Source organism: Neopelma chrysocephalum, unplaced genomic scaffold, assembly GCF_003984885.1.
Source record: "Neopelma chrysocephalum unplaced genomic scaffold, ASM398488v2 Primary Assembly neopelma1_155, whole genome shotgun sequence".
Lineage (NCBI taxonomy): Eukaryota > Metazoa > Chordata > Aves > Passeriformes > Pipridae > Neopelma > Neopelma chrysocephalum.
In genome coordinates this window covers 605,935-631,658 of record NW_020897817.1, presented here as the reverse complement: position 1 = coordinate 631,658, position 25,724 = coordinate 605,935, and the positions used below count along the sequence as shown (strand labels likewise).

Here is a 25,724-nt window from a genome sequence, read left to right as displayed (position 1 = left end):
CGTGCCCCGGGCTAGGCTCGTTCGCAGCCCGCGGGGCCGCCCCGGCCCGGCCCGGCCATGCCTCGTGGCGGGGCCGGGCCCGGCCAGGCCTCAGCGCCTCCCCGGGCCCGTGGGGCCCGCCCGGGCCTGTCCCGGCGCCGCCCGTGTCCCGCTCCGGTCCCCTCTGACCCATCCCCTGCCCCATCCCGGGACATCGCCATACTCCCCCCGCGCCCCCGGAGGTTCCCCCGCGATTCCATCGTGCTGCCGCGGCTCGAAAGGAGGGGAGGCGGGCGGGCCCCGGGCCGGGTGTGCCGGTGTGCGGCTCCCGCGGGGTCACTCCCCGGCGCTCGGCACCGCCCTCCCCCCGGTGCGGCGGGGGGGATTTGTGCCCTCACCTTCCCCGCTCTGCATCGTGTTGTTTGAACGTGAAGTTTGGCAGAATTTCAGGTGATGTGGCAGCAGGGGCGTTGCGGTGGCTCAGACCCACGTGTGAGCCCTGAGCCTTCGTTTCTCCCAGGGTGATGAGAGAGGTTTTTTCCCCCCTCTAATTTTTATTATTGTAGGGAAATAAACATGCTGGAGGTTTCTACAAATATATTCCAGTGGTTGTCACTGTAGTTCCTCCTGGATGGGTTTCTGGGTGTTTGTGTGCCAGAAGGTGACGTGATAAGTCTGGAATAAGCAGTTGTCTATAGAGTCACAGGGTGGTTTGGGCTGGAAGGAACTTTAAAGCCCCCTGCCATGGGCAGGTACACTTCCCACCAGCCCAGGTTGCTCCAACCTGGCCTTGGACACTTCCAGGGATCCAGGGGCAGCCACAGCTTCTCTGGGCAACCTGTGCCAGGGCCTCCCCACCCTCCCAGGGGAGGATTTCTCCCTAATCTCTGATCTGAACCTCCTCTCTGTGTGAAGCTGTTCCCAGCATCCTGCCCTGGGAGGTGAACTCCTGTTTGTCTATGTGTGTGTGCAACAGCTTCCCCATGGGGTTGTCAGAGCTGGGGAGCTCCCTGATGTACTGAGTGCTGTGGCACAAGCACAGGTTATTGTATTGAATTGCCTAAAATACAAGTTTTTGTGTCATGGGATCCTCTGTAGAGTCCAGGGCCTTGTGATCATGTCTAAAATCTCTTCAGGTGCTGCTGTATATTTTTGATTTTCATCCTCCCTACTGGGAGTTATTGTCACTGCTTCAGTGGGAACAGGGAGGGCTGTGCTGGCAGGAGCAGGTGAGGGCTGCAGTGGGGCCCTGCCTGTGCTCTGTGTCTGCGGGAGCCCTGCCCATGTTTCTGCTGAGTTATGCTCTGGTTCTTCCTGCTTTTCTCCTTCCGTGCTGATTCTCTGCCTCTCCGTGAGCTCTGTGTCTCTGGAAAATGTAGTTGTGCTGTCAGTGCTTCCGGAAGTGATGTCTGGGAAGAGGTTTCCCTGTGTGCTGGGATTTCAGAGCAGCCCTGTGCCCTGACCTTAACTTCACTACTAGTTCTCTTTCATGAAAGTTAAGTTTTGTCCTTCAGGCCAGGGCAGGCCTGTGGGCTCAGGGGGAGGTGTTTGAGGCTGATGTGCCTCAGGAGAGCTGGTGAACACCTTCTCTCATGGGTGCTGCTATTAGAAAATGTGCATAAAACATCAGGATATAGAATAAGTGATGATCCACGTACGTCAGCAGATCTAAATTTGTTTTACCTGCTCCCACTTCCTCTGCTGGAAAAGAAATACTGCCTTGGGAGGACTAAGGAATGCTGGGCAGGGCTGGATGAGCCTGAGGATGGTTTTCATTGTAAGGCCGTGGTGGCCCCTGGTTGTATCCCTGAAAGAACAGTGCAGTTTTGCCAGAAGTTTGAGTATTTTTCAGCTCACTTGGCTTTGTCTTTGTGTAACAACAGTTGGTGTGTTGGAACTCATTAATTGTTTGAGCAGCCTCGTGGCCCTTGAACTTTTTCTCCAAATCTGGAAAAGTTTACAGTATCCTGAGCTGTGTTTGGTGGCTGCACGTGCCAGGGCAGGAACGTGGGGTTTGGGTCGTGTGGTTTCCTCAAAATTACAGAGGTACAGGGAGTTCCTCGCCGAGGCAGGAATTTCAGGATATTCAGCCATATAGTTCAGACCATGGGCACTGGAAGAGAGAAGAATGGTGGTGGTGGTTGCAAAAGCTGTTCTGGGCCCCTGGGGAGCTTGTGCCAGGTGATGGTGCCAGGGAATGGTGTGACAGGTACTGGATGGCAGCGGGGCTGTGCTGCTGCACCTTGAGCTGCCCCTGTTCCTGGGCAGGCCTGGGAATGAGGCTTAGGCTGCTCAGTGGGGTTCTGTAGTGAGTCCCAAGAGAGCAAGGTGTTTATTTGGCCCAGGAGCTCATCTGGTCTGTGTTCCTGCTGGAGCCAGGCCGAGGGGGTGCCTGGGAAGGAGCCGGTGCCATTTTGTTTCCGGATGACAGGCGGGGTGTGTGGGGCTGGAGTCTCCTGCCCTAAGGGAAGCATCCTTCCCCTCTTCCCAGGGAAACTGTGTTAGCAGAGGAGAGGGAGTCACTGCTGGCAGGTTGGAGAAGTTAAGAGTTCCTGCTTAATTTAGCTTTATCATGTCAGAGCTATGAATAGTGAAATCACGGGATCAGGTTTCGTGCCAGCTGGGAATGGTGTCTGCGCTGCCTCACTCCATGGTAACCGGAACTGCCGGCCCACAGCAGAAAAGTTCAGATAATGGCACACAGAGATGACACCCGGCCCTGCCTGGGGGTCGTTTCCCACCCAAGGAAGAGTTTCTGCCCGTGCCCTTTGTCCTGTCACACGTGGACGTACTTTGTGCCTCTCCCCGGTGTAGGAGAGTGAGGCCTCTGCTCAGCCCTGCTCGTGGCTGCTGCTCCCGTGATCCTGGAGCAAGTGATCCCTGCTCACAATTTCTCCTCCACATTCGTCACCCAGCCATTTTTAGCCTGCCATGATTTACAGGGTGAGGTGGCTGCACAAGCCCCGAGGAGCCCCTGCTGTAACCGAGGGGTGCGGGGCTCGCTCGGCCCCAGAGTCCTCCCACTGCTGCTCCAGGGCCCTCCTGCCTTTGGGGGAGCGAAAGGAGGAAGGAAAACGGGGCAAGGAACCCCTCAGGCTTGTCTGCTCTGGGAGCATTGAAGGTGATGGGGAGGGGAGGGGTGTGTCAGGCTGGAATTCTGTCCTCGAGGGAGTGAGGCTGAGCAGTAATGGTGTCACTAACCTGGACACATGATAGCAGGTGGGCACCGTGTACCTCGTAACCTACACCAAAAATAATTACAGTAAGTGCTCCTGTGGGGCTCTGGATGAGCTTGGTTTCCTGGGTTAAGGATGTGTCTGTGCACTGTCTGATTAGATGGAATTATTTTGGCCGCCTTTTTTTACTGGGAAACGGTGCTGGGATGAATGACTAGTATCAGAATCCTTTTCTGTGCTGGTAAAATGATTTGTTGGTATCTGGTGTGGTTTAAATTTTATTTTCCCTTTTTTACTTAGGTGAGAGCTCAATTGCTTCTATAGAAGCAGTGTTCAGAACCAGACTTGATAGGACACTTGTACAAGGTACGTGAACACAGCATGGAAAATGCTGTTCAAATAAGCTTATTCCATGTGTGCAGCATTCCTGTGGACAGGCATTTCCCTCTGTTCCCTCTGGAGTCTGGCAGAGTGTAGGGGTGGCCTGGTCTGGAGCCTTGTGCTCACAGTAACCCCATGATTTTTACATTTCTTTTTAGAGAACTTTAAATGTTATACCAGGTCATGGAAATGCTTTTCCTTGTTTTCCCCTGAGGAAGCAGGATTCAGGTTAAGGTAGAGGGAAATGAAGTGCTGGCTCAAGAATATGTGAGTGGTTTTGCGTTTTTCAGCTTATAAATGAAATTTTCTGGAGCTTGTTTTTCCGTGGGTTAAAAGTGTGAAGAGTTGTAATCCTGCAGGACAGATTCTGTTCTGGCTGTAACTCTGCTGTGTATGTCAGAAGAAATTCCAAAGAGCCCCAAATCAATTGGGTTTTGTATTACTTGCTGTTTATTTGGAAGCAGAATTTCCACGTTTGGGGAAACACCTGATTTTTCTGCTTCTCTCTTCCCAAGTTGTGTAGGTTTGGAAGGAAAAAGCTGATAAAACAGGTTTTTCCCTTTTTTTTTAAAGTATGGATGTTTTTCTTCTGTGTTTAACAGAAGTTCCAGCTGCCCGACTTCTGTAAGAAAACCATCCAGATTTCTAATCAGCTTTTTCTTGGATTTGGTTCCTTGAGCTCCCTGTCACTAAACTGTCTGAATAGCAACATACGATTTTGTAAGCTCCAAGATACATGAAATATTTTTTATTAAGTAGCCAGTTTCAGGATTAAAGTCACTGATTGGTGTTTGTAGCTGTCAAATTGTTTGGAAAGGGGTTGTTCAGCACTGCAGTCTGCAGGATCAGTCCTTTCCAGAAGAACCTGTAAATATTCTTCCAGCCATTCCATAGAACCTGCTTCTAATTATCCAAACCCAGGGCTGGAGTTCAGGATTAAACTTCTTTAGGGATTAGTTTAATGGTGTGAAAACCCAAATATTCTTGAAGGAAAATCTTAATTTGAAAGCACATAGACTAGAGAGAAATTGGAGCTGCTGCTGACAAACCTGAGCTCCTCTTGCCCTGGCAGAATAATCGGGGTGTTTTCCCCCAAAGTGTGTTTGGCACATGTTAGAGCAGAACTCTGTTTGGGGTTTTTGATCATTTTTTTGCAGTGTTGTCCAGGACATTTTTTGCTGAAGAGGTTGGTTGGTGCAGTTGTAGCTTTAGTTAACTTGGGTCATTAATCTCCTGAAAACACACACTGGATCCTTGATCTAGGAAGAGAACATACTATCTATCAAGAACATACTTAAGGTTTGGTCTTGCACCAAAAATTACCTGGAAAAGGAAGAATCCAGTAGGAAGTGAGGTGTTGGAGTTGGATTTGTGAGCTAACACAGGAGTGTGCTGTGCACTCTGCCCTTACTGCTGCACTTCAGGGGCATGCAGAGAGCTGCAGCCCTTCCTGAGCTTATTTCTGCTGTGATTGCTGTTGCCTCATTGTACAGAGCACACTGTGTAAGGTGTTGTGTGGGATTATTCTTTTTTTTTTTTTTTTTAGAACGAACTAATCTTGTTTGGGTTTTGGGGTTTGGGATTAGGAATTGTGGAGCTGGCTGAAGGAGAATTAATTTTTTTTTGTTCCCTGATAATGAAGGCTGTTGTGAGCAAACGAAGGAGCAGTTCAGCTGCTCCTCCTGAGCTGAATGTCTGTGCTGGAGAACACAAATGGATGCCTAGAGGCTCGGGCAGAAATGTGCTCTCTAATGAGGTGCCACCTCGTTTGCTTTGGGTCCTACAGCAAAATAAACCTCCACAGCTTCACTCAAATGCTGGACAGAAAGGAACAAGCAAATTTTTGTTTTCCTGCCACAGTTCTGTAGAGCTTTCTACAAATGCTTTTACAAAATATTTAATATTTATGAGTGGAGTGTTTGTAAACATGGTGTGATAAAGTGGAACCACCGTAAGGAGTTTCCCAGTGCTGAGCTCAGCTCTGAGGTACGTACACGAGCCATGTCCCTTGTTTCCAGGGGTTTGGGGTTTGTGCTCAGTGTGTTAGGGACAGATCTGAACACAGAGAAACAGCTGCTGTGGCTGGGAGGTCCCTGCTGTGTTTTCCCCCCCAAGCTGGCACACTGTGGTGCTCCATGGTCCGGAATTCCCAGTGACACCTTGGGATGGAGTGGTCTCAGCTGTACCTTCTGTCAGCTCTGGGCAGGGCTGTCCTGCTGCAGCAGCTGGGAAAGGGCTGAAATCCCGACTGGTGCTGCCTGAAAGACTTCAAACAAAGGAGTGGAAGATGGAAAGAGTCGTAAAGTAACACAGGCCAGTTGGAAACAGGGAACAGATTCCTGGAAAAAACATTGTGACAACCCGCAATGTTCTTCTGTTGACCCATGACTTGGCACATGGAGATGTTCTTTGCGGTGTTCTGGAATAAGAAACTCCTGGACTATGATTTCTGCTTCAGCAGAGAGCATTGAGCACATTCCCTGCTTTCCTTTCCCACGTTTCCTACTTTCCTTTCCCTGTCTGGAAGAAAGGTTTACTGGTCCTGCTTGTTGTGTGTTGTCTTGGTTCCTTTTTCTGTAGTAGTTCTCCAAGCACCAGAACAGTTTTCCTTTCTGAAGGAGAATCCAGCTTCTACTCTGGATAACACCTCTGAGGGAGATTGTACCAAAACTTGGTAGTAATGGTGGTGTTTGGGAAATAGGTGAAGAAGCAAACAAAACCCAAGTGTTCTGTCACACAGCAAGAAAAAATGGGTATGGCAAACTCTTTTCTGGCAGCCACTGTGAAAGGCTGAAAGTCAAAGGTCTTTGCAAGATATAAGGTGAGATCTCTCTTCTTCAGGGACACTTAGGACAGATGGACAAGACAACAGCAAAAATAATTTTTAAAGAAGTCTGTCCATGCTTTTCTTTATGTGGATCTGATGAGTGTTTTGGGTGCAGCAGGAGCTTAAGGCAGCCAGACTCCTGTTCATCACTGGTGGTAAGCACAAAAAATGCACATACAAAGGTGTGTTTCCTTCTCATTTCAGGTTTTCTTCCTGGTTTCATAACTGACAAAGCTGAGACTGAAACCTGACTGAAGGGTGTGAGGGGTGAGCCTGCTCCAGCAGGTAGGCACTCAGCAGAAAAGGCCTTCACAAGAGGTAAAACTGCTTGTCTTGGGATTTGGAATAGACCTTATATCCCTTCTGTCCTGGGTGTGCTGCAAGTAAAACTGTTGCTTGAATTCTGCTTTCATTCTCAATGTTGCTGTGCAAAAAGTACAGAACAGGTTTAGAAGAAAAATCTCAGCCTCATGTCTTGGAATGTTTGGACCTGTCTTCCCAAATAACTGCTAAATAAAAGGGTAAACTAGAACAGTTCAGTGAAATAATCTCGGATGTCCTGGAAGAAGTAGTACCTGCTTTTGTTTTTTTTGATGCTACATTGACTGATTCTTGGATTTACACCCTGTTAATTTTGGGGAGAAAAGGACTGCTTCCCCCAGATACCTTAACTGGCCAGGTTATTCAATGTCACACTGGTCTGTGTTAAACCCCATATTCTGCTCCTGTGTCCTCCTCCAGCATTTGTTTTTTTGCTGGAGCACTGCAGTGATTTCAGTCAGTGGCCACAGAAGTTCTTAACTATCGTGAATATTTAAATTCCGAAGCTGTGGAAGCTCATGGAAGTGCACAGCAGTGAGAGACTCTCAGTGGTGACCTTTTTATTGCTGTGGAGCAGAGTTCAGCTGCTCTTTTGAGATCTGTCAGGAGGTAAAACATTAACTTTCCTGCCACTGTTCCCTGACAATAGTTTGTCTTCCGGGCAAAGTCCATCGTGGTGCCTCAGTGGGAGCATTTGTTCCTCTATTGTTTCCATCTCCGAGTGCTGTGCTGGATTGCCCTGAGGCCTTAGGAATGGAGAAGGCAAAGAAGTGCTCTGTACAGTGTTTTTTTATGGCAGATCAAGTTTCCAGCAAGGTAATGCCTTACCAGAACTTTTAAACTCAGCACACTCAGATGGGTGCAGATAATTTGGGATGCGAGACTCCGCTCCCTGGGGAGCCCTGCTGGCTGGCTCAGAACTGGGGCTGCAGACAAGACAAACTGAAAAGCAGTGTTGCAAACCCCTGGCAGTGTTTCCAGCAGGATGTGCCCTCCAGATGTGTGCAGTCACGCTTGTCTGCTGGGAGAGGGGACCTGGAGCAGGAGCAGGATCAGCCCTGTCCCTCCCCAGGCAGAGATGGAGCCAGGGCCAGGGATGGTGGGAGCTGTGGGCAGGAAGGAAATGGGACTCTGGCAGAGCAGAGTGTAAGGACAGGTCTTCATAGTACTGTGTAAGTGCTTCTGCTGCAGTTCCTGCTCAGGGCCAGACACATTCTTCTGAGCCTTGTGCCTTGGGCACAACTCCCTGGGCAGGGGAAAAACGGGAATGGGAGGCGAGCAGCCACTGCTGTTCTCAGAGTTTGCCTTTGCTTCACTTACAGGCACCTCTTTATTTAAAAAGTATATTTATAAAATCCCTTTCATAAGAAGAGATTCTTTCAGGGCAGCGTTTTTTGCTGAACACATTTTATCTGGGTCAGTCACTCTTAGAACAACTAAATGTACATCACAATAAGTTTACAACAGCAGTTAACTGGGGAACTGACCTGACTCCAGTGTTCAGTTTGTTTAACCTTTTCAGTGCTGACAGAGCACAGCAACTCAGTTACTATTCCAGTAGGAGTTACCTCATGTGTCTGGAATGAATCAACATTAAAAGTGTTGGCAGAGATAACAAACCCTTCCAAGACGTTTGGCACACGTTGCACATACCGGGCTGGGAAGTGCTGGGGATCAAAGTGAAAGACAAAGACTCCTAAACAGCTCAAAGTGATACTTTTAAAATCTATTTTGGAGTCTTTTCAGGACTTCCTGGGAGTTACTGCAGCATCTTCTGTATCTTTTAGTAGTTCCTGCTACCATTTATTTCTTCTGCTTCTTTTTCATGTTTTGGTTTCCAGTGCTCAGCATTGGGTTGTTTTGGCCAACAGAGTAGGAAGTGCTGCTGGTTCAACAGATGCATTCAGTAAATTAAAAGGAAATACTTATAATTGATCCTTTCAGACATTCTTTCCCTGAAAAATGACCAAGCACAAGAATGAACGTTGGTTCTCAGTGACAGTGCCTTTTGGTTTTCATCCCTGGGGGGACTTATTGTTTCCTAATACAACAGGAAGCATTAATTTTATTATTTTTTCCTGCGTGGTTTCCGGTGTGGAATGTATTGTAGTACTGGAACTGATATAACATCTTTAGTACAGTGAAAGGGAAGAATGGGAACACGTAACATGATTTTTTAAAATGAAAGCAAACTTCCCGTTTCTGGAAAGTCTCATTTCTGGTGATGAACCACCACCCACTCTCCCATCAGTCACTCCTGGGCTGGGCATTGTGCTCTTCCTGGAAGTGCCCTGGCAGAAGTTGGAGTATTTGATAACCATATATGTAATTTTGGAGAGCAAAGTGAAGGCACTGCAAGTCAGTCCTCTGGAATTTCCTTAAAATGGACATAACAGCAGCAGTACTTGATCAGTTGTGTTTATGTACCTGAGTGCCTCTATTTTTAATCAGTGAGTGAAAAGTAGATGAAGTTATACTAATATAGTTCCTTTTTATTTCTGGCTCTTTTTCATTAGTCATTTTGGCTAAAAAGTTTGTTGATAACTTATGCAATGCTCAATTAATGCAAATTTTGCTTGTTGATAAAAGAGAATAGATGATGGGAGGGTGTAACTCAAACATTTGTGTGGTCAGACTATTCCCTGAATCATCTTTTAAGGGACTCTTTAATCTTTACCTGGATACATGCCTGAAAATAGCCCAGGTAATTCATAATTACAGCTATTTTGAGTCATTTAATGCTACAGTGTAATCTCTTCTGTCTCTGAATATTTGGAAGGACATCTGATTTATTTTGGCTGCAACAGAACTCCTCGCTGGGTGATCCATGCTGGTGACTGATCACAGCAACTGCAGCAGCAGAGAGGGCAGGATTGGACCTGAGCAGAGCTGTGCAAACAGGGTCATATTCCTGTATCTTGGAGCATCCATTTTTTTGGTGATTCCTTCTGAAAGTTTAGATAAGAGTTCAGGGGGTGGGTTTTTTGGTTTTTTAGTGGTAAGCCTTTTTCTTTCTTCCCTCTTTAAAGCAGTGGCAGCTGGCTGTACTGGCAGTGCTGTGACTGCAGCGAGATGGAATTGCACTGGTTTGCCTGCCCAAAGGTGGCCCTGCCTCTTCCTGGGGTTGCATTAACGTGCTGCTTTTCACTGTCACAGTCACAGTTGTGATTCCTCTGGGTTTAAAGCCTTTTATTCTTTTTGCAGATTTCCTCCTTAGACTGAAATAAGCCTTCTATTCTGAGCCCAGCACCATTCATCTGTTCTCAGCAGGCACTTCAAACATTCCTATTTCCAGCTTATCAAGCTCCCTGTCCCTGGAATCTGTCAGCCTGCCAGGAGGTGCCTGCTCTCTCCTATCAGCCACATGCTTCATTTCTCAAATACTTTTATTTCCCTCTTTCCCTCAGGTGCACTGACAGGTGCTTGCAAAGATGTCCAAAACAAACAAATCCAAATCTGGATCCCGTTCTTCCCGCTCGAGGTCGGGCTCGCGGTCGCGCTCCCGTTCCTTCTCCAAGTCCCGCTCCCGTTCCCGCTCCGTCTCACGCTCCAGGAAGCGCAGGCTCAGGTGAGTGTGGGCAGCCCTGGAGCCAGAGGGTGGAACGGGGCTTTTCCTCCCTGTGCAGCTGGTTTGTCACTTAACTCTTTTCCAGGGAGAGACTTTGATTCGATCCCAGGGCAGATAACGCCCCAGTCTCGGGCTCTTTCCTGCCAACCTGTGCTGTTGGGGTGTTTTCAGTGACTTAGGGGAATAGCTGGTGAATAAATAAATAAATTAGGAGAACAAAATGCTTATTGTTAAGATATTTCTTGGCTTTTTTTTAAGCTTTTAGTGTAATTGATCCCAGACTCGAGGGGCCTTTCCAGACGTCACGTTTTCCTCCCTCCTCTAAAAATGAATTGAAACAGGTTTTAATGTCAGTTTAAGACACTGCTGTGAGAAATGGGGGCAAATCCTTGTTCCCTTGCCCCTCCCCTCAACGTGCAAGAGCCAGGTAACAGAAGTGATCCTTCTGGAGGGATAAAGTAGATAAAGATAATTTTGCTGCTTAAAGTTGATTTTGTGAAATCGTTAATTAATGTGCATAATAGTTGTCCTTACCTCCCTGAATTGCTTCTGAACAGGCCAGTTAAAGGCTTGTGCCTTCCCTGGATATCTGGTTTTCCCTTTCCTTTTGGCTAAGCATTCTGTGCCTGGCAAAGCCATTGCAGCTGGGCGGGGTGTGATGGTGTTCCACTGCTCTTTCACTGCAATGAGTGACACGTATTCTGCAAACGCTGGGCTGGGAGCACATGGGAGTGTTAACAGTTAGGGCTTTTTAACATGCAGAGGCTCTAATGAATGTACAGTTGGAGAAAGACTGACATGACAAAACTAAATTAGAGGCGGAGACTTCTCGGAGGCTTCCGAGCGAGTCCTTTGCAGAAGGGAGCTGGAATGCTGGAAGATCCATGCTCGTTTGGGACTGTCCTCTAGCTGGGAAGGAACTTGGGCAGTGGAAAACAAAGGCAACTCGTGCAAACATGATTGTTTTCTCTGTGCTGCTGCTGAAGCTGCTTTTGCATTGTAAATAACTCCTTTTTAAAAAACAAAAAAAGCCTCAGAATGGAGGGGGTCAGCCCAGCCCAGCCCCCCTGCCTGGCCTTGGGATGTGCTCCGAGGTAGGTCTGGTGGGATCTTGGCGTAAAAGTCCATTGCTGTGCACTTCAGGATGCACCACAAACTGCTTTGCTCTTCCTTTGGTAGGTTTGCTGTTTGAAGTTACAGTGCTGTGTTGGAGTCTGCCTAATATTTCCTACTTTTCTGTGACTTTATTTCTCACTTTACCTCTTGTCAATGCTGGGGGTTCAGCCCTGGAGCAGTGCAGTGCCAGCGGCTCCGGGGGCTGGCAGAGGTGGGGGAATTATCACTTGTGGTGTTGCTTTTACTGTATAACTTTTACTGTATTTTTCAAAAGAATTTTGAAAATAGTCTCTGCTGCTTTTGGAGTGAAATCTTCCTGCTGCAGCCTCTGTAAAACGCTGGAGCAGACTCTGGAAGCGGCGTGCAACAGGTCCCTGCTGATAATTGATCCCAGATGCAGCAGTTGTCTGAAAATTGAGCCTCTCTGTTCCTCGGGCCTTGGACTAGAGCTTGTTATAAGTGGTTCTTGCCTCCTGCCCCTCTGCTTTTCCCTCTGCTTGAATGAAGAAGTGTCTCAGATAAGATTTTTGGTTGTTTAAAGGATGAAGCATCTGTTAAAATGATCATTAAACTGTTTGCTAGCAATGACTGAAGTATGAATAAGAGTTTCCTTCTAAACTGTGACCTGGTTGGTAGGAGGAGGAAATGAAAACAGAACTGGAATACGTCTCTGACTGCACATGTGCTAATGGTGCAGGAATTCCAACAGCAGGTTGTTCTCCCCTGGTTCTGGGGGTTTGGGGTGGGAGAGGCAGCACAGGTCTGTGTGAGGAAGTCCACGTCCATGGGAATAGGACCAAGGGCCAAAGCTCAGAATGTAAGGAAGGGCTGTGGAAATGGATCCAGCGAATGTTATTGACTGAAATTCCATTTGGAAAAATCTCTTTTCTATTTCAGCTTCTTAGTTTGGACACTTTCTCTGTTTCACTAATGCAAATTGGCTAAAATCTGAGACTCAGAGCGGAAGTTTGTTTTCCCAACAGCTGTGAAACCCTTCCTGCAGCTCTGGGATCTGAGCTACGGTGGGGCCTTCAAGCGGTTACACAACCGCAGCTCCAGCAATTTAATGGGAGAGACCGCTGGGACAATTAGCCCCTAATGCCCGGCCACTGCAATCCCTGTTTTTCCAGGGTTTTGTGTTCCTGGATTCGGTTTCTGTGGATGCGGGTGGGGCACCCACAGCTCCCTCTGGTGGCACCAGCGTGTCCCAGCATTGTCCCGCTCCTCGGGAGCTCCGGGGCTGTGCCTGGGGTGTAAGATTGACCTGTAAATGATTGGAAGTTTCAGATCTGTCACTTTTTTGTGAAGCTGGATTAGCACCATGTTCATCCCAGAAAAGTGGAGAGCAACATGGGCTTATTACGGTCTCTACAACGATCCTGAAGTCAAATATTTGACAGTATCACAGGTACAAGTTATTTCCACGTCAGCGTGTTCATGGTAAAGTGAAATACCTCAGTCAGATAGGGGTAAACCAAAGAAATTACTTTTAGAATCTTAGAAATGAACTTTTCAAATTCTTTTTTTTTTTTTGCGAGGCTTCAAATACAGATCATGGCGGAGGAATAAACTGTAAAAACAAACCAGCACAAAAATATTTGCGTAACTTCTTTTCTCCTGTTAGTTCTAGGTCTCGTTCAAGATCATACTCCCCGTCTCACAACAGAGAAAGGAACCACCCCAGGGTGTACCAGAACCGGGATTTCAGGGGCCACAACCGAGGGTACCGGAGGCCCTACTATTTCCGCGGCCGCAACCGGGGGTTTTACCCCTGGGGCCAGTACAACCGCGGCGGCTACGGCAACTACAGGTCCAACTGGCAGAACTACCGCCAGGCCTACAGCCCGCGCCGCGGCCGCTCGCGCTCCCGCTCGCCCAAGAGGAGGTCTCCGTCCCCGCGCTCCAGGAGCCACTCCAGGAATTCCGACAAGTCATCTTCCGACCGCTCGAGGAGGTCCTCCTCCTCCCGCTCCTCCTCGAACCACAGCCGGGTCGAGTCTTCCAAGCGCAAATCCGGGAAGGAGAAGAAGTCCTCCTCCAAGGACGCCCGGGCGTCCCAGCCCGCGGGGGAGAGCCAAGGAGACGAGGCCAAGGAGCAGCCGTTCTTGGGAGCGGGGGCTCAGGACGCCAAGGCGTCCGAGGGGTCGAAGCCGTGGCAGGATGCGAGCGGCGGCTACGGGGCGGGCTCGGCGTCCCGGGGCTCGGTGTCGGAGCTGAGCCCGCGCGAGCGCAGCCCCGCGCTCAAGAGCCCGCTGCAGTCGGTGGTGGTGCGGCGCCGCTCGCCCCGGCCCAGCCCCGTGCAGAAGCAGAGCCCACCGCGCTCCAGCCCGTCCCCCATGGGCTCTGCCGCCCAGAGCGGCTCCGGATCCTTCCAGGGGGGCTCCCACCAGAGCCCCTTCGAGCACGGCTCGGCGGGATTGAGCCCCACCAGGAAGAGCCCGGTGTGCAAAAGCCCCACGCCGGTCAGTTCGCTGTACGGGGCCGCTCCCAAGGAGGAAGGCACAGCTCCTGGGGGAGGAGCCTTCTCCAAGAGGCAAGTGATGTGTTTGTGGTGCTGGGTTGCTTTTTGTGTCGTGTTTGAGGAGCCGGCTGCACGTGTGGGTGCTCTCTGTGGGCTCTGGGGCAGGCTCCAGCTGGGGGCTGGTTCTGCCTAAGCCACAGAGCAAAACACAGACCGAGCCCTGAGTTTGTAGGAACTTGGGATTGGTTTTCCAACTTGGATAGTTCTAAAGATTGTATATGTTCCCTGCAAAAGTATTCATAGCCCATGAATACTTGAAGATGTGCCCAAGGAGATTTCCTGGCAGCTGGAAGCTGCATTTCCCAAGTTATTTATGTGTCAGTAAAAGACATTTTTAGTGTTGCATTCTGGAATTGCCATAGGTACTATAAATTAGAAGGAATTCATTAAATCCTACTGCATGTCCTGCTGCAAACAGCCTGAGGCAGGTGCAGCTGCAGTGCTTGAGCCTGTGTATGTGGGTAGGATGGGAAATTAAAGCACCAAGATCATCCCTAAATCCTTCCATGCAGAAGGCATCTGCTTCCATGATTCTCTTGGATAGCCCACTGCAGATTGTGCCTGAAGGTGATGCTTTGGTTCAAAAGATGTGGCACCATTCACAAGTGATTTCAGATCTTTATTATTTTTAGAGTTGTTTTGATCTGATTCTGTATCAAGGGTGTCTGAAATTTAAAAAGAAAAGGGAAAAAACCCCTGTGACTGTTGTTTGGGCTTTCCCAAGCACTGAGCTGATGTCCCTGGCTCTGTTTCCCAGAGCCAGGGTTTGCTTTGTGAATGCTTTAAAACTGTTCTGATGCTATAAACCACCTGAATTGTTCTCACCAGAAGTGTTTTATCTCTCCCAGCAGCACATTCTCCTCTGTTAACCTGTTTGCTTTTATTTGTATTTGCAGTCTATCATGAAATATTTAGCTTACCTATGAAACTTGCATCCCAAATTTGAAGTAGCTTTTGAGGCTTTTATTTCCAGTGTGTTGTTTAAAGCAGAACAGCCCAGTTTGAAAGGTTTGATGTGTTGTTCTCCTGAACCAGGTTTGTAAGTAAATAAACGGAGTGGGTAAGATGTTCCTCTTTTCCTTCCAATGCATCTGTGGGTCAGCTGGGTTTGATTTGCTCTTGAGCCTCATTTCATCGGTCCTGCATATCCATTTCCTTGTGTATTTGCTGAATTTAGTGAGAACTAAAGTCTAAATTGAGGCTGAGTTTGACAGTTTAACTATTTTAGGGCCTAGAGGAAGCTTTCTGTACATGCATAGCTTGGTGTTCTCTGAAGTTTGACTCTTTGAACTGACTCGTTGATCTCTAACATGAAAACTCCTGTAATGTTTTGTGACCAGGTATCTGGAAGAGCAGAAGGCTGAGAATGGGAAAGACAAAGACCAGAAAGTAACAAATGTTGAGAAAGAAAAAAGTAAAGAAAAAGGGAATTTCTCTGAGTTGGGATCAACAGATGGAAAGGCAAAGTCTGACTCGTATGGCTCCAAGGCTGACTCGGAGAAGGGATATCGTGGCAGCCAGTCCCCCAAGCGCTACAAATTCCGGGATGACTTCGACAAGATTAAGGTCCCGGAGTTCCACAAGGAAGGTCATTATGGCAAAGAGGAGACGGATGAGCAGGACAAGAAGGACAAGGGAAAAGGCCGGAAAGATTCGGAATTTGATGATGAGCCCAAATTTATGTCTAAAGTCGTGACGACTTCGAGTAAAAATCAAGAAGAGGATAGGTCGGGAAAATGGGAAGGTGTGGTTTTCCTGCCACCTGGAAAGGAGAAGCAAAGGAAATCTGATGAAATGGAGGAGGAAAGCTATTCTGAAAGGTCCAAAAAGGAAGAGAGGCCAGGATCCAAGAGAGCTGAGCCTGGTCACAGGGGGTTTGTTCCTGAAAAGAATTTTAGAGTGACCACTTACAAATCAAGCCAGGAAAAAAGCTCTTCCCCCCCACCAAGGAAGCCTTCTGAGGTGAAGGAAAAGCCAGGTACCAAAGTGGAGGGGCTGGCTCCTGGCAAATCCTCCTTTTCCATTACCCGTGAGGCCCAGGTCAATATTCGGATGGATTCCTTCGATGAGGATCTTGCACGGTAAGGCTCTGCTGGCTTTGGAGAAGTCTCAATAGTGATGTTTTTTCCTGTTTCTCTTCCTGAGATCCCCATGTGCTTGCCAGGTGTGAGGGAGGCTGAGCAATATTGCATCACAGTTTGTGGTCTTGGGAGCTAGAGATTTAACTTTTTCCTAACCTTTTCTATGACTGGATGTAGGATCAGTTCAGGATGTCAGTTCTGTGCCACAGGGGGCTCTGGGAGGAATCCCAGCTGGAGTCAGGTGCTCAGTGGCTTCTGGCTGCCAGAAGCTGAGTTGTGCAGTGAAGTTGCTCTGCTGGGTAAATCCTGGTGATTTTCTGCAGTGTGTTTTATTGCTCTTACTCTCCACGCAGCATTACAGAGTAACAGTGACCTGAATTATCCCGATAACCCGGGTCAGTGTGTTTGGGGGTGTTTGAGGAAGCTCCTGGCTCACACTGTGGAGTGTTCTCAGGTGCCTTCCCAATCCTACATAAAACATCAGTCAGCTTCCAGCTCCTGCAGCATTAATCACCTTGAACTGCTCCCCTTGACCCCCTTGTTCTATTTCTTGTGCTCTGTTCTCTCCCCAGTCCCAGTGGCATATTGGCTCAGGAGCGCAAGCTGTGCCGGGACCTCGTGCACAGCAACAAGAAGGAGCAGGAATTCCGTTCCATTTTCCATCATATCCAGTCGGCTCAGTCGCAGCGAAGCCCTTCTGAACTGTTTGCTCAGCACATAGTGACTATAGTCCATCATGTAAGAGGTGGGTCATGAGTCCACATGTCCTCAGGGGAAGGTTCACTCCTCCCTTGTACAAATAACTGGGGTTTGTGCACTCTGGTTAATGGCCAGAGTTGTTTTCCAGCAGATATTCCAGAGATGAGACCGACAGCCCGATCCTGATCATCTTTATTTACATAAACACCTTTCTGCACAGGCAGGAGGTGTTCCTGTTTTTACCTGAGAGCTGTTCAGAGTCTGTGACTTAGAATTGTGTGTTCTGGTGAATTGGTGACTCACTGGCAGGAATTGCTCATTTCACTGAGGCACTAAAGATTGAAACTGGGATTTGTCAGCAGCATTAGAGCTCATCCCACGGTGCTTCACTGTCCTGCAGCTGGGGTGGGCTTTGTCTTTTTACAAAACTGGCACTGATGTTTTGGCACTTCTTTCCTCAGAGCATCACTTTGGGTCCTCAGCAATGACACTGAATGAACGCTTTACCAAATATCTAAAGAAAGGAATGGAACAAGATGCAGCTAAAAACAAAAAGAGCCCTGAAATCCACAGGTTGGTGCCATTAGACACTGTCTTAACGTTGCTGGGGTATTTCAGATTTCATTGTACCCTGGAATAATTCCAGAATAATACAAGTATATATAGGTAGCTTCAGTCAAAAAAAAAAAAGAGTTTTAAGTACCTTTGGAAATACTGGTCTGCTTTAAATGGCATTTGATCTAAAAGCTTTAGATTCTTCTTGCAAGTAAGGTTTTATCTGTGTTTTGTTTGCTTTTAGGAGGATAGATATATCTCCCAGTACTTTTAGAAAACATGGATTCTCTCAAGAGGAATCGAAAAGCTCCAGAGATCCTGGCTTCAAGGTGAACTGTTACTCTGATTAGTTTAATTCAACAAAATGAGTGCATTGGGCATGAACTTAACAGTGATGTTTTTGTTTAAATTACTCTCTACTTAAGTTTGTGTTTTTCTTTTAAGGATGGGCATAATTCTAAAAATGAACTACAAAGGGTTAATTTTTATTAAAAATGTATCAACAACCTTTGTGAAGTGGTTAGACTATGGTAAATGACCCCAAAGTCAATTGAGGTGAGCTTGAGAAAAAAGAGAGGATTTTTGGAACAAGTGCCCATGATGAGAGAAGAGACTTTTTGTGATATTTTTCTGCTTGTAAGTATGATTAACTCCATTGTTACGTGCAATATTGCCAACCATGTTTTCAAAGACATGCATGTCAAAAAGAGGAAAGTAAAACTAAATGCTGAGCTAAAGCAGATACACTATTAAGCAGATGATAAATTTTGTTCTAACAACTTACTGTACAATTTCTGTTGATTGCTGTTACTTTAACATTCAGCACTTGTCTTAGATCCAGAGCATTTGGGATTGAGTGTTTTAGCTTTGCTGAGTAGATAAATGTTAAGCCATTGCACTCACTGTAAACAATCATAAAAAAGGCTTAACGTAAAATGTTTGAGATTTTAACCTTTGTTTATTCACCTTCATACATATTTACATTGAAGAGATTTTAACCAGTCCTGCTGAAACCTTACTTGTTTCATATTTGTTTTCGATTTTTTCCAAACACACTTGTGGCTTGACATGGACGATGGTGAGATGGATTTGATGGGCCTGAACTCTGAGCATCAGCTTGGCAGAGTGTGTTATAAACGTGGTTTCCAAACAGCTCGCCAGCCCTCCGAGAAACAGACGTGCCCTCCCAAACCCAAATAGGTGTTTGCTGTGCCACATAAGGGAGCTGCTGCCGATTTTGTCACTTATCTGTCATCCACCGTGTTGGGAGCAGTTTTATTCTCAGAGTAGAAATTAAAGCTCTTTGCCTGGGGAAAAAGTAGAAGAGCAAAATACCAAAACAAAATGCCTGCTCTCACTCCTGCGTTATTTGACATATTTATTTAAACAAAAAAGTGGTTAGAAACTCATGTAAGTAAAAAATTTAACAGCTAGAGAATTACTAATCCTTTTGTATTTAATTGAAGACGATTTAATGTGATGTGTGTTGCATATCAAGTCGTACAGTTCCCAGGATGAGTGTTGTGTAAATGCAGTAGCAATGGCTGAGGCTGGGTGTTGTTAGGCTTCCCACAGCCCTCCTGCTGCTTGTCAGAACCACAGCCACTGTCAGTTTGGGCAGGCAGCAGAACCTCACCCAGGTACCACAGGGCTCAGAGGAGACACAGGGAACACAACTGCTCATTTCCCAGAGAAACTCCTGATCCGTTCCTCAAGTACCCATTTAAATACAGCTCACAGCAAGCGCTGCCAGGTGGTTTTTATGTTTGTTTTTAATTAGCAATGTAAATTTATTTTTAATTTTTCATGCAGCTGGTGGGTTTTGTTGCTCTGTGAAACACCAGCTTGCTTTAGCTGTGTGGAGCAGCTGTCACACGGTGCCTCCAGCCCAGGGGGAGGAGCTGTAGGTGATGTCTGCACCGAGCAAATCTCCCTGACAGACGTGGTAAAGCCTCCCTGTCCATGGGATGTTCGGCCTTCTCACAGACCCCTTGGATGCTGCATTTCAGTGGCCTCCATCTCCTGCCCCCTTGGACCAGTAATTGCAATTTTTGGTGTCTCCAAGCAGCAAACAGCTTTTATTTCTCCTGAAGTGCCACTGCCAGGTCTGGGGTCCACAGGCTCTTGGGCAGCTCTGCCACGTTGTAGTGGTGACACATAATCAGCTGGATGGGATTCCCAAGTTGTTCACATCTCTCCCTGGCTGTGGTGTGCAATAAATGCCAGCTTCCATGTCTCTCCCTCCCCTGTTCCAGGCTGTTTATTCTAATGCTGTTTAAAGAGGAAATTGAAAGTTTAAAAAGCAGTGATCTTAAGTGTAGGAAATTTGAATTCAGACAAATGAAAACTTATTTTATAATAGCTCATTATTTTACATCTTAAAATGGAATATTGATTAGAGTTCAGTTAAACTCCAGTTCTCCAGAGTTCTGTGCAGTCAGTAGCAAAGTAAATGGTGCTGAGCTGGGGCACTGCAGACCTTTTGTGTTCAACTCTCCCCTCTCCCCTGCCTTTGTAGGCTGAAGGGAAATATAAGGACGACCCTGTTGATCTGCGCCTTGATATTGAACGCCGTAAAAAACATAAGGAAAGAGATCTTAAACGGGATAAATCCAGGGAGTCGGTGGACTCGAGAGATTCAAGTCACTCAAGGGAAAGATCAACTGAGAAAACGGAGAAAAGTCACAAAGGCTCAAAGAAAAAGTATGTAGGAAACCCAGTAGCCATTTCCTTCTGCCTCTCGTGTCTCTGCTGCTCAGGTTGGAGATGACATCGTGTGCACACAGTTGTACACAGGGTGGTGCACCTGGGACATAACTGGCCTGAGTTCCCCCTCTGCGTGTCCTCTCGATGTCATTGTATCTGTGTGAAACACTAAGTAACTGTAAAAGGTAAATGGGAAGGCTCCATGTGTCAGGATGGGTGAGTCACTTTTCCTTCTTGTTCCTGTTGTGTCAGAACAGCCACGTTGAAACGACTTGGCTTTGATGTTAATTTAATAATTCTCTATTAGCCTAATTTTCCATTGACTAAAACTCTGTGGATGCATGCTTAGCTCAGAGCAGATGGTGTGAGCACCTTAGGAAGGAGCAACAAGTTCCTTCTGGAGAGCACTTGGGCCCTGTGTTAGAACCTGAGCTCTTCCTATGGCTTTTCCTCTTGTAGTGGCATTGATAAGGGAGTGCTGACACAATGGTGCTGTATCAGGTGGGTCACAGCTGAGTTCCTAACCCTGTTGGTGTTCCCCTCCCTGCATTTCCCATCACTGAAACAGGAAACACCGACGGGTGCGGGAGAGATCCAGGTCCAGTTCATCGTCCTCGTGGTCCTCTCACTCAGTCAAAGGAGAGGAGTATCCCGAGGAGACTGAGGAGAGGGAGGAGAGCTCCACAGGCTTCGACAAGTCCCGGCTTGGGACTAAGGAATTCACTGGCCCAAATGAGAGAGGAAGAGCAAGAGGGACCTTTGTAAGTGTTCTCCACCCCCTGGTCCGAGGGTTGATTCCCAAAGTGGGCAGGAAGGGATGCTGGATCTCCTGGAAGCCCTGGAATGGGATGGGAGGGCACTGCCTCTGAAACCTTACTGTTTTTCTGCTCTGTGTTGCCCTTGCAGCAGTTCAGAGCTCGAGGGAGAGGATGGGGCAGAGGCAACTTTTCAGGCAACAACAACAGCAACAGCGGCGGCAACAACGACTTCCAGAAGCGGAGCAGAGAGGAGGAGTGGGACCCCGAGTACACACCTAAGAGCAAGAAGTACTACCTGGTACGTACCTGGTGCTGAAACATCTGTGTGCTCCAGGTGTGTCTGGTCTCAGATGCTTTTGAGGTGAAAGCACCGACTGTCCTTAACCCGCCGGGGAAGGCTTCGGGTGACACGGCACAGGAAGCTGCCGGCTCTGCCTAGAGAGAGCTCGTTCCTGCTCCTTGTAGAGTGGATTGCACCAAGTGGCAGTGGGAGACAGGTGCCAGGGTGGTGTCAGCCTGTCTCACCTGCTGTCCTGTCTCACCCTGCAGCACGACGACCGGGAGGGCGAGGCCGCGGACAAGTGGGTGAGCCGGGGCCGCGGCCGCGGCGCTTTCCCCCGGGGCCGGGGCCGCTTCATGTTCCGCAAGTCCAGCACCAGCCCCAAGTGGGCCCACGACAAGTTCAGTGGGGAGGAAGGGGAGATCGAGGACGACGAGAGCGGGACGGAAAACCGGGAGGAGAAGGACAACCTGCAGACGGCGGCCGAGTAGCCGCGGGGCCCGCGCGGTTCCGGGAGCCCCGGCGGGAGGGGGGGGACCGGGCTGGTGCTGGGGTGCCCGGGGGGTGCCCGGGGGATCCCCGGGGGCTGAGCAGGGCCCTGGAGAGGAGCTCGGAAACGATCCCGACGTTAGTGAACCGCATCGCCAGAGTTCAGCCTCCCCAGGCACGGACTGGGACTGACTGACCCATCATTTATGCTCGGATCCACTCCTGGAGTTTCTCTTCCCAAAGACGTCCCCTCTGGACTGGATACTGTCTCAAGCACTGGGTGAGATCCCAGATTTTCCCTTCTCTGTGACCTTACGGATGGTCGGTTATTTTTTGGTAACAGGCATTGAGGACGATGTGGTTTCGGTTTGTGCCCACCTGACCCCACCAGTCCTGACATTCGTTTCTCTTTTATAATTTGACCCAGTGTCGGTCGGGGTTCGCTCACCCGCTCAAATTTTCCTCCCCTATTGTGTATTCAGTTTTCTAAATTCATACTCTGCTTATTTTAGGCCTTTACGTACGTAGCAACATCGATTCAAAGATAATTTTGGAAACTATTTTTGGTTCTTATACATAGGAAAACAATGAAGCATGTGAGTAAACATCTAAATATTCACTTGTTGGGACCAAACTGCTATGATTTTTTTTTTTAACTTTTTTTTTTTAATGTAACAGTTGAGTTTAGGGCCTTTTAAAAATTATTGTTTTCCTTTTATGTTGGAAGTTAACAAAATTAGCATGGTTTTAAAGAGAAAAAAAAATTACACCCTACTTCTGGCCACTGTTTGTGTTCACTGTTAGGCCTGGTGTGTGCTGGACCCCAAACTGCTTGTAGCATTTGTGTCTCCTCCCTGCAGCTGGTTGTGACCCGAGTGCCCTTTCCAAGATGACAGTTTTCTAAGGAACTTCCGAATTCTACTTGGGGAAAAAATATAAATGGAGATGAGAATTTTTCAATATTTTTTATTAATCTTTTTATAAAACCAAAAGGCAGATCCCTCCTGAGCTGATTGAGGACAGCCCTTAGGATGTTGTTTCTTTTTATCTTCTACTTTAAGAATGCTCTGGAGCAGTTTGCAGATGGTTCCCAGCCGGGTTTGAGCCTGGGCGGGGAGGCACAGCCGTGCCCGCGCTCCCCTCTCCCCCTCCCCAGGATTGCTGTGCTGTTCCCCACACACCAGCTAGAGTTTGGTTTGTTTTGACTTGAACAGTTCCTGTTTAGCAAAGCCCCCGAAGTTTGTTTATGCAAATAAAATACAATAAAATACGTAGTAGGTGTAACTCTGCTTGGTTTGTGTCCTGAGTCGCCAGGGGAGGCCAGAAGAGCCTGGAGCTGCGGGGGAGCTGAGGGACACGGTCCTGGAGGAGAGGTTGGAGGGACACCAGGGCTGCTTGGCCTCATGCTTGACCTTGAGCTGACCTAGGGAAAGGGGTGCCCGGTGTTCCCAGCTCCTTCCCTGAGTGGTCACCCTGGGAATTGCAGCAGTGAAACCTCCCCTCCACAGCCCCGATCCCCAACCCCTGCTCGGGGCTCAGCATTGCTGGGTTGGATGAGTTTGGCCAAAAGGAATATCTGTGCTGCCTCCTGGGCCAGGTGCTGGCCAGGCCCGGCCGGAGCAGTGGTGTCACAGTGTCACAGTGCCACACTGACATCCTGGCCCCGCGGAGGGACCGCGGCCACACCACCCCCTGCGCCCGCGGTCTGTGGGTTTCGGCCCCTCCGCGGTTTGGGTTTCACTTCCCCTCCAGCCCAAGGTGACAGAAGCACTGCAGGCCCTGGGTGGCTGTGAACTGTCACCTGGGGCCAGCTGTGATCCGGTGCCTGTGCCAGCCCTGGCTCTGCCCGGCATTCAGGGCTCAGCCGTGCAGGGAACCCCGATGCCAGGGCTGAGACCCCGCGCTGGCACAGACGGGCCAGCCCTGCCCCGGGTGGGGAGAAGGTGGGTTGGGGGCTCCATGCTGGGGGTGACTCTGCAGGGCTGTGCCGTGACACTGGTCCCCACCTGCAGTCCCAGCACCCAGTGCCCTCCAGTCCCATCCTCACCCAACCCCTCTCCCACAGCTGATGCCAGTGATGCCATCCCAGGACACCGAGCCCAGGAAGTCCAGCCCTGGTGTCCATCCGGCCCCAGGAGCCCCCGTGTCCCACCAGGATGGTTGGGCAGCCCCACAGGTGGGTGCGAGGTGGGTTGGGGCAGCCGGGGACTCACCCGGGATGAAGGGCAGGGGGAGCCCTGTGGGGCACAGGGATGTGGTGTGGACCAGCACCCAGGTTCTCTCTGCCTCGACTTCCTTCCCAGCACGGAGCCGATTTCCTCTGGCATCACGTGCACAGTGTGGGGCCAGGGGAGCCCGGCAGGGCACGGCTCGACTCGTGGGCAGAGGCAGGAGGGAGCAGAAGGGCAGGTAGGAGGGAGACCCCGCAGCTCTGGGGGTCCTGTGTGTGGGAACCACCCCAACAGCAGCCCCTGTGCTTGGCTGAGCTGCTCCAGGGCTGGGCATGAGAACAGGGTGGTCCATGGGCACCTGGTGCCCTGTACCCGCCGTGCTGGTGGGCCTGCCCTGCCGTGCCCCCCGGGCTCGGTGGGACGGGGATGCTGCTGTGCCGTGGGGGTGGGATGGGTGGGTGGGTGACATCCTGCCCGTGGTTCCCCGGCTCTGCCGCGCGCAGAGGAAGCGCCGCCCGCAGCAGGGCCCGTGTGGGGCTGGTGTGGGGCTGGGAGAGGGTCCTTCCCCAGTGCCTAAGGAGCCCTTTTGCTCCCTGGCAGTTGGAACCACAGCGAAGGACAGGGAGGCTGAGGACGGGGAGCCCCCAGGTGAGTCCTGGGCCGGGGGAGAGGGAGGGACAGGGATGTGCCTGGGACAGGCCCCCCATGCCGGGGCAGGAAGAGCTTCCTGCCCCGCTGCCGCCTGGCAGTGCCGGTCCAGCCCCAGCCCTGCTCCTGCCTCCTCTCCCCAGAGCTCCCGGCACTGAGGATGGAGCCGGCCAAGCTCCCGCTCACCAAGAGGATGGCTCCTGCTCCCCCCGTCCCTGCCAAGGCCAAACCAGTCCCTGTGCTGGCCACCAAGTAAGACACGCGTGGCCATGCTGGGGTGTCTGGGGCCACCACGATGTCCCAGCACCAGGACCGTGCCCACGGCCACGTCTGGGCCCTGGAGCAGGACTGGCTGTGCCATTTCACACCTCTGCTGTCCCCAGGCCTGGTGACCCCCAGCCCAGCGCCACGGCTGACACGGGGCGGGGCAGAACCGGTGACCCAGGTGGGTGCAGGGGCACACGAGGGGCTGCAGGGGGGCCGGGCCCTGCCCGGTGCCAGACACCAATTCCCGCTCTTTCCTTGGCAGACGCCGACGGCTTCAACGTGGTGTCGGTGACCACGGCCAGGCTGAGCCACCCCACGGCCACACGGCCACGGGTACCCGGCCAGCGGCCACCCAGCCTTGTCCTGGGGAGCGCGGGGGGTCCCTGTGGGGTGGAGCAGCCCTGGGGGCCGCCCCACGCCAGGCTCTGTGTGCCCGTCCCCAGCGCGGGGCAGGCGGAGGGGCCGGAGGGGCCGGAGGGGAGGCTGCTGGCCCTGGAGGACCTGAAGGCCGAGGTGCGGACCCTGCACATCCTCGTGGACCTGATGCGAGTCCAGCACCTGTGAGTGGGGTTGGGGGTGTCGGGGGGTCCCCGGCGGCTCCGGGCCGTTCCCTGCCGGGTGTGGCCCCCACTGAGCCGCCCGGGTGCGTTTGCAGGCGGGACCTGCAGGACCTGAGGCTGGAGCTGTGCCAGGAGCGGAGCCAGCGCCAGGCGCTGCAGGTGAGTCCCGGCAGGGGCTGCCCCATCCCGGTCCCCCCCGAGCCCCCCAGCACTCACAGCCTCTCCCCACAGGCAGAGATCGAGCGGGTGAGGAAGGCGCTGTCCTGTTAGTGCCATGGGGGCTGCGCTGCCCACCCGGGGCAGGTGGGGGGCACACGGTGCCCTATGCCCCCTGACCCCGCTGCCCCCAGCCCGGATCTGCACTCACTGGGCACAAAATGCCCACCCTGTGCCCAGGTACTGCTCCCTGCAGCACAGCTGCCCCTGAGTGTACAGAAATTGTTTACAATAAACTATTTTGGGTACGAATCTCTGTGTGGGGTGCTCAGGGAGCTTCTGTGGGCTCCCACGTCCCTGTGGGGCTGGGCTGGCCCTGCCTGGACCCCCGTGGCACAGGGGGTCCCACCATGGCACAGGGGGTCCTGCCAGGGCCCACAGCAAGGCTGGGACAGGGCCTCCTCC

General features: G+C 50.3%; 2 protein-coding genes across 11 annotated transcripts in view; both read left to right on the top strand.

Annotated features, from left to right (window-relative positions):
- Positions 1–22,741, top strand: part of THRAP3 (thyroid hormone receptor associated protein 3) — a 27,878-nt gene extending 5,137 nt beyond the window's left edge. Inside the window, exons 2-14 of one of the 10 annotated variants that reach the window (XM_027701420.1) lie at positions 3,456–3,521; positions 5,179–5,522; positions 6,568–6,648; positions 10,092–10,252; positions 12,993–13,901; positions 15,230–15,970; positions 16,543–16,715; positions 17,131–17,242; positions 17,469–17,553; positions 19,743–19,927; positions 20,499–20,691; positions 20,837–20,986; positions 21,238–22,741. In XM_027701420.1, the coding sequence (XP_027557221.1) occupies positions 10,116–10,252; positions 12,993–13,901; positions 15,230–15,970; positions 16,543–16,715; positions 17,131–17,242; positions 17,469–17,553; positions 19,743–19,927; positions 20,499–20,691; positions 20,837–20,986; positions 21,238–21,459 (2,907 nt within the window). In that variant the 5' untranslated portion in view covers positions 3,456–3,521; positions 5,179–5,522; positions 6,568–6,648; positions 10,092–10,115 and the 3' untranslated portion in view covers positions 21,460–22,741. Of the gene's footprint in view, positions 1–3,178; positions 3,522–4,844; positions 5,523–6,567; positions 6,682–7,037; positions 7,501–10,091; positions 10,253–12,992; positions 13,902–15,229; positions 15,971–16,542; positions 16,716–17,130; positions 17,243–17,468; positions 17,554–19,742; positions 19,928–20,498; positions 20,692–20,836; positions 20,987–21,237 lie in introns of those variants that run through there. The other 9 variants (XM_027701422.1, XM_027701427.1, XM_027701426.1 and 6 more) reach the window with 9 other exon arrangements.
- Positions 22,742–23,689: 948 nt separating this feature from the next.
- Positions 23,690–25,373, top strand: LOC113976275 (CASP-like protein 4A1). Its single transcript, XM_027701314.1, has 7 exons — positions 23,690–23,866; positions 24,229–24,276; positions 24,420–24,528; positions 24,660–24,721; positions 24,806–25,103; positions 25,199–25,262; positions 25,335–25,373. Exons 1-7 carry the CDS (start codon positions 23,710–23,712, stop codon positions 25,371–25,373), a joined length of 777 nt encoding a protein of 258 aa, XP_027557115.1. The 5' UTR covers positions 23,690–23,709.
- Positions 25,374–25,724: the final 351 nt, after the last annotated feature.

Excerpts from the sequence above, each read along its gene's own strand:
- LOC113976275 (XM_027701314.1), top strand. The coding sequence starts at position 23,710 with ATGTGGTGTGGACCAGCACCCAGGTTCTCTCTGCCTCGACTTCCTTCC. Across the intron at positions 24,277-24,419 it reads TGAGGACGGGGAGCCCCCAG|AGCTCCCGGCACTGAGGATG; the intron begins GTGAGTCCTGGG and ends TCCTCTCCCCAG. Across the intron at positions 25,104-25,198 it reads CTGATGCGAGTCCAGCACCT|GCGGGACCTGCAGGACCTGA; the intron begins GTGAGTGGGGTT and ends GTGCGTTTGCAG.